The sequence below is a fragment of the Hyperolius riggenbachi genome, chromosome 9, assembly GCF_040937935.1.
Source record: "Hyperolius riggenbachi isolate aHypRig1 chromosome 9, aHypRig1.pri, whole genome shotgun sequence".
NCBI lineage: Eukaryota > Metazoa > Chordata > Amphibia > Anura > Hyperoliidae > Hyperolius > Hyperolius riggenbachi.
The window spans coordinates 245,626,999-245,644,424 of record NC_090654.1 but is presented as its reverse complement, the minus strand read 5'-3'; the positions used below and the strand labels follow the sequence as shown (position 1 = coordinate 245,644,424).

The window sequence follows — 17,426 nt, the reverse complement described above, 5'->3', positions numbered from 1 at the left end:
GCCACTGGATGTGAAAGCATAAGTTTGCAGGAGGCTGTCACTGAGCACTGATAGCTGGTCCATTTGAGGTCAGCCATTGAATCTGGTGAGCCCGTATTTTACTTGTTGCTGGTGATTAGTGACAGCACTCGGATTGTGGGATTGCACTACACACAGGTGTGGTGGTGGACACAAGTGTTTAAGCTGGATCTCGCTATGTTTGCCTGTTTTTTGTCTTGCTGAGCCACATTTAGGGAAGATTGCCGACTGCAAGGAGAGACATTTGAAGATCCCTGTGACACACTATGCCTGATATGCTGATCTGTTAATAAATCAGCCATCACAGTTGGTGAGCGTACTTGCATATACTGTATATAATACTGTCGTGAGAGGATTGTGAAATTGATCTTCTGCACTGGATGGGACTTTCTATATGGACTCATTGTTAGATACGTATTACTTGTGTATGGGACTGTTTTGAGCATTGACATCTATATAATCTGGGGTGTTAGTGCAGTGCACGTCACACACATTACACTCGCTACCTGCTCCAGTGCTGCGGGTCTCCTCCGTACATCACAGCACACTCTCTCTGCTGCCATTCACCAGCTCCCTATCACATGGCCGATGCGAGTCATGTGATCATGAGCTCGGCAAATGGCAGCAGAGTGCTGCTGCTGGGATGCACAAAGGAGACCCATGGCTCTGGAAGCAGGTAAATATAACTCTCCTTATGCTGGGTACACACTATGAGATTTTATGGTCGATTTACTTTCAGATCGATTATTTCCAACATGTCCGATTCTAAAGAATCGATCGATCAGAAATCGATTCTATTCAATTCCCCATTTGATCGATTTTTGCCCGATTTCGATCGATTTGATCTATCTGTCAGGATGGAAAATCTAGGTCGGTCTGCTGCTTGCAGCAGATCGATGGCCCATAGTGTTGCATTGGATCTAATTTCATTCTGAAATCTATTGAAAATCTGTTTCTAGTGTGTGGCACACATCAGATAGATTCCTATCAGATTGGACTTGACAGGCATCTGACAGAAATCTATCTGATGGTCGAATCTGCTGCAAATCTATAAGTGTATGGCCACATTTACAAGTGAAAAAAATAAACAATTTAGGAGCAGACAAATGTAACAATTAGATAGTGTATACAATGTGTTACTAACACATTATAAAAACAAAATAACTGTTTAAATAAACAGGAAAGATAGAGAAATAAAATGTGTGGGTTTAATGTACAATAGGACTGTTTACATAACGAAAGCTATAATGTATGAAAGTGGATAAATTGTGTACCGGTATTTTTTCACTTTTTTTTCCATATTTTATTTTAAAATGCATAGAAAAAAAGGTCATTACTGAAAACAACTATAAGCCACAAAAAGCCTTAATTTGTTCTGAAAAAAACAATATATAGATCATTTAGTTGTGATAGTTATTGATAAAGTTATTGCCAAAGTAATCAGAACTGAGCTGAACTGTGAAAATGACCAGGGACATGAAGTGGTTAAACAAGCATGTGTTTTTAGAACTTAGAATAACGTGACTAAGCTGTCAGAGCAGAGGTGAAATTCTGACTAGTTTACCACTTTAACTATTGTGCAAAAGAATGTATACACTGTGCTTAGCTGCATGTCCTCCCACTCCTACATACTTCATTCCTTTCAAATCTCCCTTATCCGGCATTTTACTTATTTACGTTTCCTCTCTAAAAACTGGATGAACACTTATGATGGAATATAAATCAGATTTTAGGCACTTGCTGGTTGGTCCCTGTAGACCTAATCTTAAAGAGAATCTGTACTCTGAAATTCTTACAATAAAAAGCATACCATTCTATTCATTATGTGCTCCTGGTCCCCTCTGTGCTGTTTCTGCCATTCTCTGCTGCAAACCTGGCTTGTAATTGCCAGTTTTAGGCAGTGTTTACAAACAAACTAACCAGCTTCTAATAGGCTCAGCTAAGCAGAGTGTGTTAGTCACACAGAGCCTGCAGGGGGTGTGTACAGCTTCTAGCTAATCACAAGCAGCCCTGCACATTCCAGTCTGACTGCCTCAGCCTGACTGTGCCGACTATAGAGAGAAGATTAGATCATATAACAGAGATAACACAGCTACTGTGCAATTAGGAAAAGCTGCAGTAAGCCAGACCACATTAGAAAAGGCATAGGAATTTATAGCATAGAAGAAATAAAGATAAACAATTTGTTACAGAGTCTCTTTAAAAAAAGAGTAGGTGTAACAGCCTATGTCCCCTTAACTGCTTGCATGATAAAATGAATTTTAGTGAATAATACAAAATGGAGAATATTTAGCATATACAGGTGGAAATTATAAGTGTGACTTTAATATATCAGATCCACTATGTAATATTAACAACTAGCTTTACACCAAACGTCAACCATATGCTTGATCTTACCTGAGGCCTTTTACTAAGTAAACTTATAAAACCATGTCTGCATGTGTCTCCAAAAATATATAGATACATTAATTGGCATTCCCCTAATTCGGCCCTAGACTACAATGGACATATGCCTATGGTAGGAATTAGATTATGAATTACTCTGAGTGAGGGAGTGACAAGAGTAAATACTCTGTAAAGTGCTGCAGAAGATGCTATAGAAAAATAGCTATAAATTGTGTATGCTTAACCATTCCTGCCACCTGGATGTGCTCCCGTGCCGCCCCCGTTAGCCCTGAGATCAATGAATGGGAATATATTTCCCATTCATCGATCTAAGTCCCTGGCAGAAAAACTGACGGCTTCTTATCAGAGGCTGCGGTCTTTCTGTAAAAAAAAAGTTTCCTGTCCTCCTAGTGCTTCCTGGAAGCGAGCTGTCGCTTCCAGGACTACAAAAAAAATATCTTAATAGTAAAACTACATCTACATACATTTTTTTAATAAAATAAACCCACATTATTCCATTTAAAATGAACTGTTTACCTCCCACACCAAAAATTACCCAAATAAATTTTTTATGAAAAAAAAAATACAATAAAAAAAAAAACATAGTTACCTAATGGTCTGAACTTTTTAAATATGCATGTGAAGAGGGTATATTACAAACATTTTTTAAATTATAAGCTTGTAAATAGTGATGGACGCAAAACTGAAAAATTCACCTTTATTTTCAAATAAAATATTGGCGCCATACATTGTGATAGGGACAAAATTTAAATAGTGTAATAACAAAAGACAAATGGGCAAATAAAATACATAGGTTTTAATTATGATAGCATGTATTATTTTAAAGCTATAATGGCCGAAAACTGAGAAATGATGATTTTTTTTCCATTTTTTTTCTTAATACTCCTGTTAAAATGCATTTAGAAAAAAATAATACTTAGCAAAATGTGCCACCCAAAGAAAGCCTAATTGGTGACGGAAAAAACAAGATATAGATCAATTAATTGGGATAATTAGTACTAAAGTTATTGGCAAATGAATGGGAGGTGAAAATTGCTCTGTTGCATAAGGTGAAATATCCCCTTGTGCTGAAATGATTGAACAATGTAGTTGTCTTTGCCCCATGAATATATATTATTATTATTATGCATTTATTTAAACGCTTATAGACCACGGTAATTGAAATCTACGCCATGTTTGGGACCTGTTATCCCTGCCAGGATGTACAGTAGATTTCAATTACATCGCATCACGCTCTTGCTGATCTCACCGTTCTCCTGTCGCTGCAGCCCACTCGCTCTGCTGTCGGTATGATGTGATTGGTTAACAGTGATCACGGGGTTATGAGCCAATGAAATCGGCTCCTGACTGGCTCACGGAGCTCTGCTGTCATACCGACAGCAGGGCGAGTGGGCTGCAGCAGCGGGAGATAGTCGGGTATGTGTGGCGTGACAATGGTGAGCCCTATTTATTTACCAGAAAGTCTCTGATCTTTAAGTGGCCAGAGACTTTTGGTACTTAAAGAACTACTATCAAAGAAACTGGTTTTCTGTAAACCCCACATACCTGTAGAGCTTTTAGCCAGCATGTAACGATCGGTGTCAGCACGCAGAGAGAATCTGATTATTCGTGATCTGCAGTATCACCAAGAATGCATATATATACCTGATTATTGATGATCTGCAGAATCACCGATAATACAGATATATTGCTAACCTCTGGACACCTTTTGGTATGTGAGTGTTTGGTGTAACAGTAGTACTTTGAGTAATGCACCTGCTGAGCAGGTGATAGACAGTAAAGAGACACTGCTCTGAGAGCACAGGAACCTTCCTGCAGCCTGAGACTCCTCAAGGGGTGGAGTCAGGCTGAAGATAGGGAAGGCCAGAGAGTGAGTTACACCAGAAGGTGGATGTCACTATCTGGTCTGGAGACTATCTCTTAATAGGAGAGATAGCTCTCAAGGTCGGGCTCGCCAGGTCGGCAACACACTGACAGATAAGTACAAAGACAGAAGGCTGATTCGGTATCCAAGGCAAAGCAGGGTCTGGCAACGGAATATCAGATATGCGAGGTACCGAATCAGAAGACAGAGGAGTAGTCAGAAAAGCAATAAGTCATAACAGATATCAAACAATGCCTAGTCTGGGTGCGAGGTCCGTGGTCTCAGCACCCTGGAACTAGTCTGAAGAATAACACAGATGGTAATACAGTTCCCTAATCTGGGTGTGAGGTCCTTGGTCTCTACACCCCGGAACTAGTCTGAAGAATAACACAGATGGTAATGCAGTTCCCTAATCTAGGTGTGAGGTCCTTGGTCTCTACACCCCAGAACTAGTCTGAAGTATAACACAAATGATAGTACAGTTCCCTAAGCTGGGTGTGAGGTCCTTGGTCTCTACACCCTGGAACTAGTCTGGAGTATAACACAAATGATAGTACAGTTCCCTAAGCTGGGTGTGAGGTCCGTGGTCTCTACACCCTGGAACTAGCTTGAGCATAAACAGAATAACAGTTCAAGTAATCTGGCTAAGTGTGAATTCCCAGGTCCACCTGGTTCAAACACACTGTAGGATCTGACTGAGGTCTGAGTCCTTCCACGTAGTGATCGCAATGGCAGACAACTTGCAACTGGCCAGCAGAAACTATATATGGAGTAGTGCTCTCCAGCACCACCCCTAATTGCTCAACCAATAGTATCCTGCTCAGGAGTCAGCTGATCGGCGTGGTCAGCTGACTCTCCCTGCCTAGTATAAGAATTCTGCCTCTCAGCGCGCGCGCGTGTATTCCTAAGCCTGTGTGCACTAACAGATCCAGCCACACCAGACACGCTGCCGCGTGCAAACCACCGTGCTGGACACGGAACCAGCCGCCTGACTGTTGTTGCATGCGGCGGCTTTTCCGCGTTCCGCCCTGCCACTAGACACACGCTTCCGCGTGCAAACCGCCGCGCTGGACGCAGAATCAGCCGCCTCCTCAGTAGCACACGCGGCGGCTTTTCCGCGATCTCTCACACAGCAACAATAAAATGCTTTTCAGAGGTCTCTCAATACAGTCTGTGTGAAAAAAAAAACCTTGTTTACCAGCTGTTTTGTAACAATATGTGTTGGCATCGGGGAGGGGGAGGCAGAGCTGCACTGTAACCTGGCTGTTAACTGTTTACTTCACACTGCATGGCAGAGAGAGACACACAGACAGGAACACAGAGCTTCAGCTGATGATTATTTACACATATTTGAAGCTATATTTCTGATTCCTATCATTCTGAACAGATTCCGGTCACAGTATTAGAGCTAGTGAAGATTGTTTCTGTATGCTGAATGTGCTGGACACAGACCTCCATATTAATGCCCAAAGTGAGAACTGTTCTTTGTAAATGTCATATTTTTTTCCAGGCCCGGATTTACTTCACAGGAGCCTATAGGCACAGATGTCAAGGCTCACTAGATTTCACCCTCCATAAACCTACAAACACCCGCCGAACTGCACCACAAATGTGCTGGCTGTCCCAGCTGTCACTTCTCCCTTACTTCCCTTGCCCATCATAGGTAGCTACATGCGCTCCTAAGTATTAGGTACCCTCAGTATTAAGGAGCTAGATGTGCCCCTTAGAATTAGGTAGCTAGAGGAACCTCAGTATTAGGTAGCTAGAGGCCCCTGACTGAAGAGAGTGGAATGCTGAGAGCAGGGTCAGTAACCTCTCATTTACACTCTCATCAGAACTCTGCATAGGGAAAAAGGGAGGCGCTCAGGAAGAGGACTGAGCAGCCTTTCCATCATCAGGCGCCTGTAGGCACGTGCCTACAGGGCCTTATGGTAAATCCGGCCCTGTTTTCTTCATATAAAACATGAAAAGATGAAAAAAAGCCTTTGTATTGCTATTTGCTAGTAATTACTGGAAATATATGTGGCATTTTTAATTTTAGTTAACTTTGATAGTTGTCCTTTCAGTGGTTAAAGTAAACCTATGAAAAATAAAAGTTAGATACTCTAGTTCCTCTAGAGGCTTCCCCCGTCTTCCTCCACCTTGCTGTTCCAGTGCTTAAGCCCCTGAAGCCCGGCCGCACTGCGCCTGATCGGGTCCATGTTAATGCGCAGGTGCAGATGGCTCATGCATGCACAGTAGCACGGAACCTGCTTGGGTTTTGGTGAAAAAAGCTGAGCCTGATTGGGTCTGTACTACTGCGCATATGCAAGCCCTTGCCGATGGTTTGTGTAGGAGACAGTGCCGGAGCGTGCTGGTGTAGGAGGATGGAGGAAGTTTCTGGATTATTCAGTCTTTCTTCTATTAAGGTGATTACCCATTTGGGGCATTTTTTCCCCCTACAGGTGCACTTTAACACTGGCATTGTCCACAGTGCATTACAAACACATTACACTTAAAGAGGAACTCCAGTGAAAATAATGTAATAAAAAAGTGCTTCATTTTGACAATAATTATGTATAAATGATTTAATCAGTGTTTGCCCATTGTAAAATCTTATAAATCCCTGATTTACATTCTGACATTTATTACATGGTGACCTTTTTACTGTTGGCAGGTGATGTAGCTGCTGCATGTTTTTTTGGCAGTTGGAAACAGCTATAAACAGCTATGTCCCACAATGCAACAAGGTTCACAGACAGGAAACTGCCAGGAGTACCATGGTCCTCAGAGTTTCTTGTGGGAGGGGTTTCACCACAATATCAGTCATACAGCGCCCCCGATGGTTTGTTTGTGAAAAGGAATAGATTTCTCATGTAAAAGGGGGTATCAGCTACAGATTGGGATAAAGTTCAATTCTTGGTCGGAGTTTCTCTTTAAAGCGGTCTGAAATTCAGCATTTTTTCTTTGCTCTAAAAGATTCCTTATAGCTTTAAAGCTACTGTCACACAAAAAATTGTAGCAGAACAGAATTCAAACAGTTAAACACAGCACTTTTTTCTGCCATGGAAAGCCCCTTCTGCTTAGGATCAGAAAGTGGAGATAACAGTATCTTTTGTTTACATTTCTCAGTTTTTACATTTTGTGTAACAACTGAAAAGGAGCTCTCTGTGAAGCTGTCTCTGCTTCAGTTCAGAGCAGCTCACTAGAAGATTTTAATATATAATAAAAAGCAACTTAAATTAAATGCAATGGCAGCTTTCAGAGCAGATAAAATGTACTTTGGGAACTTTATTTGTAAACAGACAGTCTTACTGGTGCACAAAAGCAAATGTGATAACTATATGAGTAATAAAAAGTAGGAAAACACATTTTTATTGATTGTTATGTCAGAGTTTCAGACCACTTTATACATTCATGTCCCTGTTGGTTTCCATAATGTAATGTCCCTACCAAATACTGTATCTATTTCCCATTGTCACCTCAATTATGGTTGTTGAGGGGGACACCAATCAGGTGCTTTCTTGTGATCATGGGGCTGAACCTACACACCTGCTTCCTGTGCTCCAGGAAGCAGAAGGAGTAAGTGCGCATTGTCACATACAGGTCACCAATAATAACTACTAAATCGGATCTCACATGAAAATTTTCTTTATTTCAACAAGCTGAATACATTAAAAACACTTAAAAACAATGTGGAGACTCCCAGAGGCTGCCATTTGTAATGGGTATTCACCCCCACTAATAATAGATAATGGCACTTGGTATACTAGCACTTTCAGCACTTTGAAAGGTTGTTTTGGTCACATGTAGCGCCTGTAGTGACCGGATAGCCATAGATTTAATTTAATTATTTATCATTATCTATTATTAGTGGGGGTGAATATCCATTATAAATGGCAGCCTCCGGGAGTCTCTACATTGTTGAAATAAAGAAAATTTTCATGTGAGATCCGATTTAGTAGTTATTATTGGTGACTCGTACTGTGCCCAGGATGGCTTTCTCTTTTTGAATGGTGGAATTAGCATATGGTTGATTGCCACAGGGCACAATTGAGGTGCACAGAGATGCACAATTATGGTAGTGCTCATTTGTTTGTGTATACTCCATATTAAATAAATGAAAACATTTTAAATAAGAATAAGAAAGGGGAAAAAACTTTTCTTCTTCATTGTCACATCTGTACGTCTTTGTTTCTTCTGTAATTTTTCACCTGTATATTTACTTCTTCTTCGTTCTAGGCTTCAGGCTCTTCTATGCTTGTGTTCTTGTTCTTCTATTCCTGCTAAGTGATCACTGGCCATCCCCAGAGCAAGCTGCCATTAAGATAATTGTCACGGTAGTTGTCATTTAAATTTCAGGGCTTACAGTTCAATCCATTATGTAGGCCAAAAAGAATTCCGCAGGAAGATTCAAAATAAGCCCCTCAGCAGTAAATTCAGAATTTGAATTTGGTGCCAAACATTCTATTTGATTTATTCATGTTGCTGTTTGGACCCTCACATCAAGTCTCATAACAGCGTCTGTGGCCACAATGGGTATTGCTGAACGTGTATGTACAAAAAGGGCGTCGGGAAAAAAGGGCGCGGGGTGTAAACGATAATATTGTTTTGTATTTAGTGTAGAAATAATGTTTTACAAATCTATATGAAATCTTCTCTGTTTCAAAAGTGAAACTTATAATTTCGTTTGTTAAAAAAACGATAATATATGTTTAATCGTTATAATTGTATATTATTGTGATTAACCTTCTTTTATTGTTTCATCTTATAATAAAATCTGAAAATATTGTTTATAACGATGATATAAATATAACTATGTTCGTAATAAGTGCTGTAAAACATTAGTAAGTATTACTAAAATTTTACTAAAACTATACCTAACCCTACTCTCACACAGAACCCTCCCTGTACCTATCCCTAACCCCTAGACCCCCCTGGTGTTGCCTAAACCTAAGACTCCCCTGGTGGTGCCTAAACCTAATACTCCCCTGGTGGTGCCTAAACCTAAGACTCCCCTGGTGGTGCCTAAAGCTAAGACCCCCCTGGTGGTGCCTAAACCTAAGACCCCCCTGGTGGTGCCTAAACCTAAGACCCCCCTGGTGGTGCCTAAACCTAAGACTCCCCTGGTGGTGCCTAAAGCTAAGACCCCCCCTGGTGGTGCCTAAACCTAAGACTCCCCTGGTGGTGCCTAAACCTAAGACCCCCCTGGTGGTGCCTAACCCTAACCACCCCCCTTAGTGATCGCTTTATTATGTGGATAATAATGTTTTACAAATATTGACTGTAAAAAATATATTGCAATTTGAAGTTACGTACTGATTGCTTTATTTTGTGAATAATAATGTTTTACAAACAGTAAGGGATAAAATGTTAAATAATGTTTTAGTTAAATAGGTTAAATATGTTTAGTATTTGTATAAACGTTATTCGTCACGGGTGCATTTTCTAAACGTAAATCATCACAAGCACAGTTATGAAACATTAAAAGTCTCCGGGCGATGTTTGTAAAACGTTATTTATCTCCGGCGCCCTTTTTTTCCTGTTCGGCGCCCATTAAACCATATTTATTATGGGAGTGAATGGCGGCACCCTTTTTGTCCACTAGCTGCCTGCGCCCTTTTTTCTCAGCCCCATTGCTGCACCCCTTCCACTAACCATAAACCTATATGTAGAACAGCCTACATGATGTTTACTGCTCAGTGGTGATCATTTCATTTATGTCTCTTCCAGGCCTCTCATAACACAAGAGAGCACTTAGCAACTTACAAGATGGTTGCTGAAGCTGCGCAGAGCGAACATGCTGCCTTGCTGGTGAAAAATACACGCTTATTGGCCGAGGTGAAGCTCCTATATTTTACACTGAAAATTACAGATTCTTTTATTTTTCAAGTGTGATTGTCATCTGGTATATTATAGAAAAAGAGCAGTCTTATCTACTGAATCAATTTAGTCTTGGGCAATTGAAAGTGGTATTGTCATCAAATTTCATCTATAGTCTAAAGCATTAAAAACAGCATACAATTAACAGCTAAAACCATCTTGCTTTCAAGGGTTAAAACATATGCTTTACCCTTCATTTAGCTGCTAATTGATAAGCTTGCCATTGCCGAGGAGAACTATCAGATTGTGCTGCAAGTGCACACACTGTGCAAAGAAGGCAGAAAAGCTTCTGCTGTAGGGAGGAACAGAACATTTTATCTGCTTTGGTTCATCACTAATGACTTCACTACATCTGATCATTTGTCCTGCAGGTAGCAATTATATCAGTCAGCTTCAGTGAGATGCAAATATGCATTCAAAAGACATCAAAGCAGCCTCATAGCATTTTATATTCGTTTTTTACTGTGTTTAATGTTTTAGAGGAATTTCTTTTTGATGACAATACCACTTTAAGGTGCCCATACACCTCTTGATCTGCCTCCAGATCGACCATCAGAAATTGATCTAGGTTTCCTGCCCACACACTGCAGAGAGATTTCCAATAGATTTCAGCATTACGATGTATTGGAAATCATCCTAGCGTCGTCGCTGCCTTCCAGACTGATCCCCTCTCCCCCCCCCCTTCCCCAATATACTGTGTTCCCATCCCCCTCCTTTCGCACGCAAGCCTGTGGTAAGTGTGGAAGCAGCTTGTCATGCTGGTGCAACTTCTCGCCTCCTATGTCCGGCATCTTCGTGTAATTGCCACCGGGAATCCTGTACCCCTTGATACCACTGCATGTAAGGACATCAGTACATGCGGTGGTGTCACGTGGTGCAGGCACCGGACAGCAATGGATGCCAGACACAGGAAATGGTGAGGCGTTATGCCAGCATGACAGGTGAGCTGCTTCTACACTCACCATGAGCCGGGAAGTACACACAGGCATTGGGGGGTACCGGCTGGGGTTACATTGGGTCCATCGGTTGGCTGGAGATTGATTATTGTTACCACCGCAAATCCAGTTGAGCCCTTGCAACAGAGATTTTCCAGCACGCTGGATTGATCCTTTTGACCTTTTGACAAAAATGTTGTAACGATCGATCAGGTGGCCGTGTTGTGGCATCGATCTCTGCCAGATTCGATCAGTACGATCGAATCAGACAGATATCGATGCTGAAAATCAAGTCATGTATTAGTACTTTAAGTGTAGTGCTGGAATCGCTTGTTAGCAATATTTCTGCTTGCCAGAAGTAAACAATGGGGTTTAAGATATAGGCCCATATGGAATTACATTTTTTTTTCCAAACATATGTTATTTTATTTCAAAAAAATTTCAGCGTTTTTCTTTTCACAAAGATTACAGAAGATTGGCTCTCAGAAAAATAATAGCTCCACACAGGGAACTATTTATAAGCATATTTTGTATACATAGAGTCAACTTCTGTATGACCATTTGCAGTTATAAGTACACATAGAAAAGAAGAACTATCCCACTCCCTCCCCCCTTCCCGAACCCCAATAACCAACGCCCCATTCCTCCCCCCCCCCCCCCCCCCCATCCCCTTCTCTCTCAGTGTGAGTTTTCATGCTGCTGTGTTTTCATAACTTTCATAGGACATAAAGAACTAAATAAAGAAAGAAAGGGTCTACATGGAATCCATAAGATCTGCGTGTTGGGCTGTTCTGTGAGCTTTTGCCATTTCTTCAGAGTTTCCAGAGTTGAGGGAAGAAAGAAGTCCCATGCGGGTTTGCTAGCTCAATAGTGTTTATGTTGGCAGCGTAGGGGTGCGGTTTTGCTCTCCTGACCTATATTCCAGGTTTCCTAACGTTCCTCCTATCTGTTCCAAAAGATATCACTTGGTCCAGGTGAAAGATCCCATTAGCAGATTGATTTCAGGCTGTGTGAAGGTTCCCAAGATATATCTTTTCCAGATTTTAAAAAAACATTTAGTCCGTTTATCCACCGCCTGCAACGTGTATAGTTTTTCGAGCAAGAAAAGTTGCGCTAGTTCCTTCTTTAGTAGTGAAATGGAGGGGTGTTGTGGGGTTATCCAAACTTGGAAAATAACCCTTCTAGCTGCTGCTAGGATAATATGGTACAACGCAGATGGTTTGGTGTTGCTCTTGTCCCCTTCGCCACTGTGGTAGTTAAACAGACATAGTTTCACCTCCTTGAGTATGAGATTACTTTAGTCCAGAAATCATCTATGGCAAAGCACTCCCACATACAATGAATCAAACCTGCATCTGGAAAGTTGCACTTAGGACAGGCGGGAACATAGTAGCTAGGGGGATTACGATATTTAATATTGAAAGCATATTTTGCTCTGTGTAGGAACAATAATTGCGAAGTTCTGTGTATTTCGTTTTTTATGTAGTCTCTGAACGTATTGAACCCCTGGATAATATGTTCCTCAATAGAATCTTCATTGAAATCTTTTCTCCATGCCTTGTAAGTGTTTTTAATGTCCCTGCTCTCGTCCTTTCTACTTAGACCTATATTTAGCTCCGTTAAAGAACGTATGGGACCCCCTGGGTTGATTAAACTATCAAATGCATCTGGAAGGGCTATGTTTTCTATATTTGTTATATGAGACCGGACCAAGGATTTGATTTGCATGTATGGGAGAAAGTCACTTTTAGTGATACCATATTTAGCTCTGAGCTCATTGAATGTAAACCATTTTCCGGTGGCTAGGTTTAGTACATTTCCTAACTTGGTCACCCCTTTCTGATCCCTGGAATTACATTTTTCACCTGAATTATCTCCTAGGAGATAATTTTCATCCTCTCTTTAAACTAACTTTTCAGCATTTTACAATTGAAAATGTACCCAATGGTTAGTGAAAAGGTGCTACCAAATTCATTTTGAGTATTTTCTTACTTGCTGGTGGCATAAAAGGCATTTTATGACAAGTTATAAAAATATCACCTGGGAGAAAACTCAGGAGAAAAAGTGAATTGCATATGGGCCATAGAGGTCTGTCTATAAATCTGACCACTACTTCTTTGAACACTTTTTCAAAAAATTCCCCCTTTAACATGTTATGCTAGGTATACACCATACAATTTTCTGGCAGATTTACCTGCCAGATAGATTATTTCCAATATGTCCGATCTGAACTTCAATCGATGTTTCGATCAGTTAACTGTTTTTTTCGATCGTTTTTTCGAACGATTTTCATTCAGTTATATGAAAATTTATTAAAAAATGATCCAAAAACAATTAAAAAAGATTGAAAAATCGATCAAAGTTCAGGTTGGACATCTTGGAAATAATCAATCTGGCAGATAAATCTGTTGGAAAATTGTATGGTGTGTACCTAACATTAAATTTGATAAGGGACAGCTGTTTTTTCATGGCGGTGATCAGTGTTTCGATTGCCAGTACCTTAATTAACCTAAAGTTGACATCTGCAGCTCCATTCACTTGTATGGAGTAGCAGATTGCCTACGGCGCACACGGCACTTTGTCATGCATTGCCGCTGCATATTGCTGCTTCTCCACAGCTAATTGGCTAAAGAGTTTTTGAAAGAACATCACTATCCTGCTCTCTAGACCACTGCATCCTATTGCACTGCCTATTCCTTAAAGAGAACCTGAACCGAAAATAAAAAGTCAAAATAAACATACACAAGTCATACTTACCTCCTGTGTAGTCTACTCCTCAATGTCTTTCTCCTCTCCCACATCCCATTTGTCCACTGTGATCAATGGAGTTCTCCATCTTCCATTTTGAAAATGGCCATTACCCCATAACAACTTCCTGGTCAGCACACTGTTAAATTGTATATCACCCACTTGAGCCATAGGGAAACATGGATATTACCTTGCACATTCAGCTGTAACTGACAGCAGCTGATATATAACTGACAGCAACTGGTATATTTCAGTTCTGACAAAATCTTGTCATAACTGGAAGGGATCACTGTAAGAAGAAAATGGCGAGCTTCTTTACAGGGGTCTCAAACTCAAATTACCTGGGGCCGCAGGAGGCAAAGTCAGGATGAGCCTGGGCCGCATAAGGGATTTCACAATCAGCAGCTCCCGACCCCTGCCCCCCCCCCCCCCCTCCCTCCCTTGCATTGCTTTTTATTTCAAAATCAAATTCACACTGAAGCGCACTATTTTGCCTATTTTACCGTATAGTTCGCTTCAGTGCTCCCATTACAAGTAATCCGCCGTGTCCCCGCCACAAAACGAGGGCTGCAGAGCCCCCAAATCGCTCAAGGGGCAATCCGCCGGCATTTCCTGGAAGGGGCAGAGCTTTCAGCTTCAGCTCTGCCCCTCCTGACGTCAATCGCGGCGCATCGCCGCATCTGCCCGCCCCTCTCACTCTTCCTTCACAGAGAGGGGCTGGGAGAGGCGGCGATCCGTGCAGCGATTGACGTCAGGAGGGGCAGAGCTGAAGCTGAAAGTTCTGCCCCTTCCAGGAAATGCCGGCGGATGCGATTTGGGGGCTCTGCAGTCCTCGTTTAGCGGCGGGGATGCGGCGGATTACTTTGGAGCACTGAAGCGAACTATAAGAAAGCTTTTGCCGGCGCGGGCCACAAAATATTGTATCGAGGGCCGCAAATGGGCCGCGAGTTTGAGACCCCTGTTCTAAGAGGAACTCATGGCGAGGCAGGTATGTAATATCCATTTGCAGCTACGTCATGTGTTTTTTCTACATAATTTCACTCAGTTCAGCTTCCCTTTAAAGTGGTGATTATACTGGTATACTTAGTAATAAATATGCCAGTAATTTTCAGCAATAAAGAGCTATTAATTATCAGCAACAGTGGTGAAATAGAAAATGTTGACCCCTTATAAAAGTGCAAAACAGAAGTTTGCCTTCTTAAAACAGAATGTATTATTATTAAATATTTATATATTGCTGACCTCTTCCACAGCACTGTAATTGCAATTATTCAGGTTGGAGTGAGCATGTGAGGTCTCCCACAATGCATCACTGCTGGATATGCAAATCATCGCTTTGTCCCTGATTGCTAAACATACCTCCAGAACTGCTCGAATGCAATGATGTGTCAGCTGTTAATTGTACAGAGCCACAATAATCCATGCATACAGACTGTTTCGGATTGGTTGATCATCAGTGCATGGCTTGGATTAAAGTGGAATAAAACCCAGAATTTCTTCTATGCTCTAATAGATTTACAGCATATTATATACAACCAGCATTATTTTCTACTAGAACAGCATTCAAAGGGTTACACACAGGACTTAGAAGTTCCCTGCCAGCAAAGCTGGACGCAGTGGAGATACTGTTATCTTGTATTTAATTGTATCAAGTGAGGAATGTAAATAAACACTTCTCTGACACTGCAGGTTCTGCTGAACAAAGTCAGACAATCAGAAAGCATTTCTGCTTACGTTAGAACATGAATAAAGCAGTTATAAATAAAATGCAAAGTCAGCTCTCAGAGCAAAAAAAGTGTATTTTGGGAACTTATAATTTCTAAATGAATAATAATACTTATGCACAAAAGCAAATATGATAACCGTATGGCATATAAAAAGTAGGAAAACATGTTTTTATTGAATATTATGTCAGGGTTTTATACCGCTTTAATATGGCTCTATGGGGTAGGACTTAAAACACCCAGCGTTACAGATTACCCAGCAAGCTCATGGTGAACCAGAACTCCTAGGAGTGTGTAAGGGGCTGAAAGAGATCAAAAAACCTCCTTACTGATACTACTGGTAGTATAAGTAGTATCTTCATAAGATCTGCATCAGTATTTTAAGTCTCCCCATCACCAATCTTCCTGGCCAGGACATAATATACTTCTTTCAACACTTAGATATTTGAAATGATTTAAAAATATTTTTGTTAATTTACTACATATTTTAGTGTAATTTGCTTCAAAGTGTGTAGAATATGTGATGATTTGCTCAGCTGCCTGTGCAGGCAGGCAGCTTTTTGACCATTGTGTAGGTTTGCATGCTGCAGGACTCTGGAAAGAAGAGCTTCAGTTTAAGCCTGTCTTGCTGTTGCTTCAGCCCCAGATCGTGTTTCTTGTTCTAAAGATACTTTGCTGGTCTTGCATCATATATTGGTTTATTGCCAATATATATGCATACCAGCACGTTTGTTATTTTCCTTGTATTCGTGTTACGTTGATACATCAGCGTCGCTGATGTATACGTACACTAACTGTTTATATCCTGTGTTCAGTTAGTCAGCTTTCCAGCACGTTTTGGTAGTTTGCGCGTATCGTGATCACCCGTGCTGAGTTAGTTATCCTGGTCCTGGTTCTGTTTGTGGATTGCGTTCATCTCTGCGAAGAGATAACGAATCCTTCTGAGTCCTGTTCCCTGTATTGCTCCAGTCCTAGTCAGTGTTCCTGCTTATGTCATATATCGGTTCATTGCCGATATATACATATGTTAGTCAGACGTTACAAATAGTTTCATTGACAGCTGTAATTGTAATACGCTAGGAAAACATACTTATTGTATTTTTGTCTGTGTTACGTTCATCTATCTTGATCCTGCTATTTCCTGACTATCCTGTCCTGTCTTTGTGAGGCACGCCATTGCTGCAAACGCATTGGCTGCCTCATTCCAGTCTGTCTTGTGGACGCTTGCTGTCACTAAGTAGTGGCTAGTTAAGCAAGCGTTCATTCTGTCTACCTGTCCTGATCTCCTCTGTTCTGGTTTATGCGCTCAGCGCTACTTTGCGCTGAGACGTTATCACGAAAGTATTGTTTGTAACTGTTCGGATCTGCATCGGCTCTGTGCGCCACAATCTCCTATTGGAGTCAGTCCTCTCCTCCACTAAACTGGGGATATCCTGATTCCTTGTGCTGGTGTGTGTACCTCCTTCACGTCAGCTTATGTGTTGCATGCTGACTGTGGAGAATACACCACCAAGCCTAACATTATGATAGCCCCTTAATGAGTTGTTGTCAGCAGCTCAATCAGCTGTTCCATCTACTCTTTCATCCATAAAGCAGCCATCCAAAGCCTCTAAGTCTAAACGTAAAAGATCTAGGAAGGCTTCCCAGCGGAAAGATCCGTTGCCCATAGCAACCACAAATAAAGAGGTTATTTCTGTCAAGTCTGAAATGGGCAAAACCATGCAGTATGATAATGATGTTTATAATGCATCTGCTGATCAGTTTCCAGGTTTTTTGCCCCAATCCAAAGCTTATGTGGATCCTGCTATAGGTAGGATCGCACACTACATTAAAGCAGTTAAAAAATCTGTTCTTGTTCCTGAACTCCAC

The 17,426-nt window shown here is 41.2% G+C and overlaps 1 protein-coding gene across 1 annotated transcript in view; it reads left to right on the top strand.

Moving 5' to 3' along the window:
• Positions 1 to 17,426, top strand: part of LOC137533608 (coiled-coil domain-containing protein 170-like) — a 100,682-nt gene that overhangs the window by 24,686 nt on the left and 58,570 nt on the right. Inside the window, exon 6 of the mRNA XM_068254955.1 lies at positions 10,001 to 10,108. Coding sequence (XP_068111056.1) covers positions 10,001 to 10,108 — 108 coding nt within the window. The remainder of the gene's footprint in view (positions 1 to 10,000; positions 10,109 to 17,426) is intronic.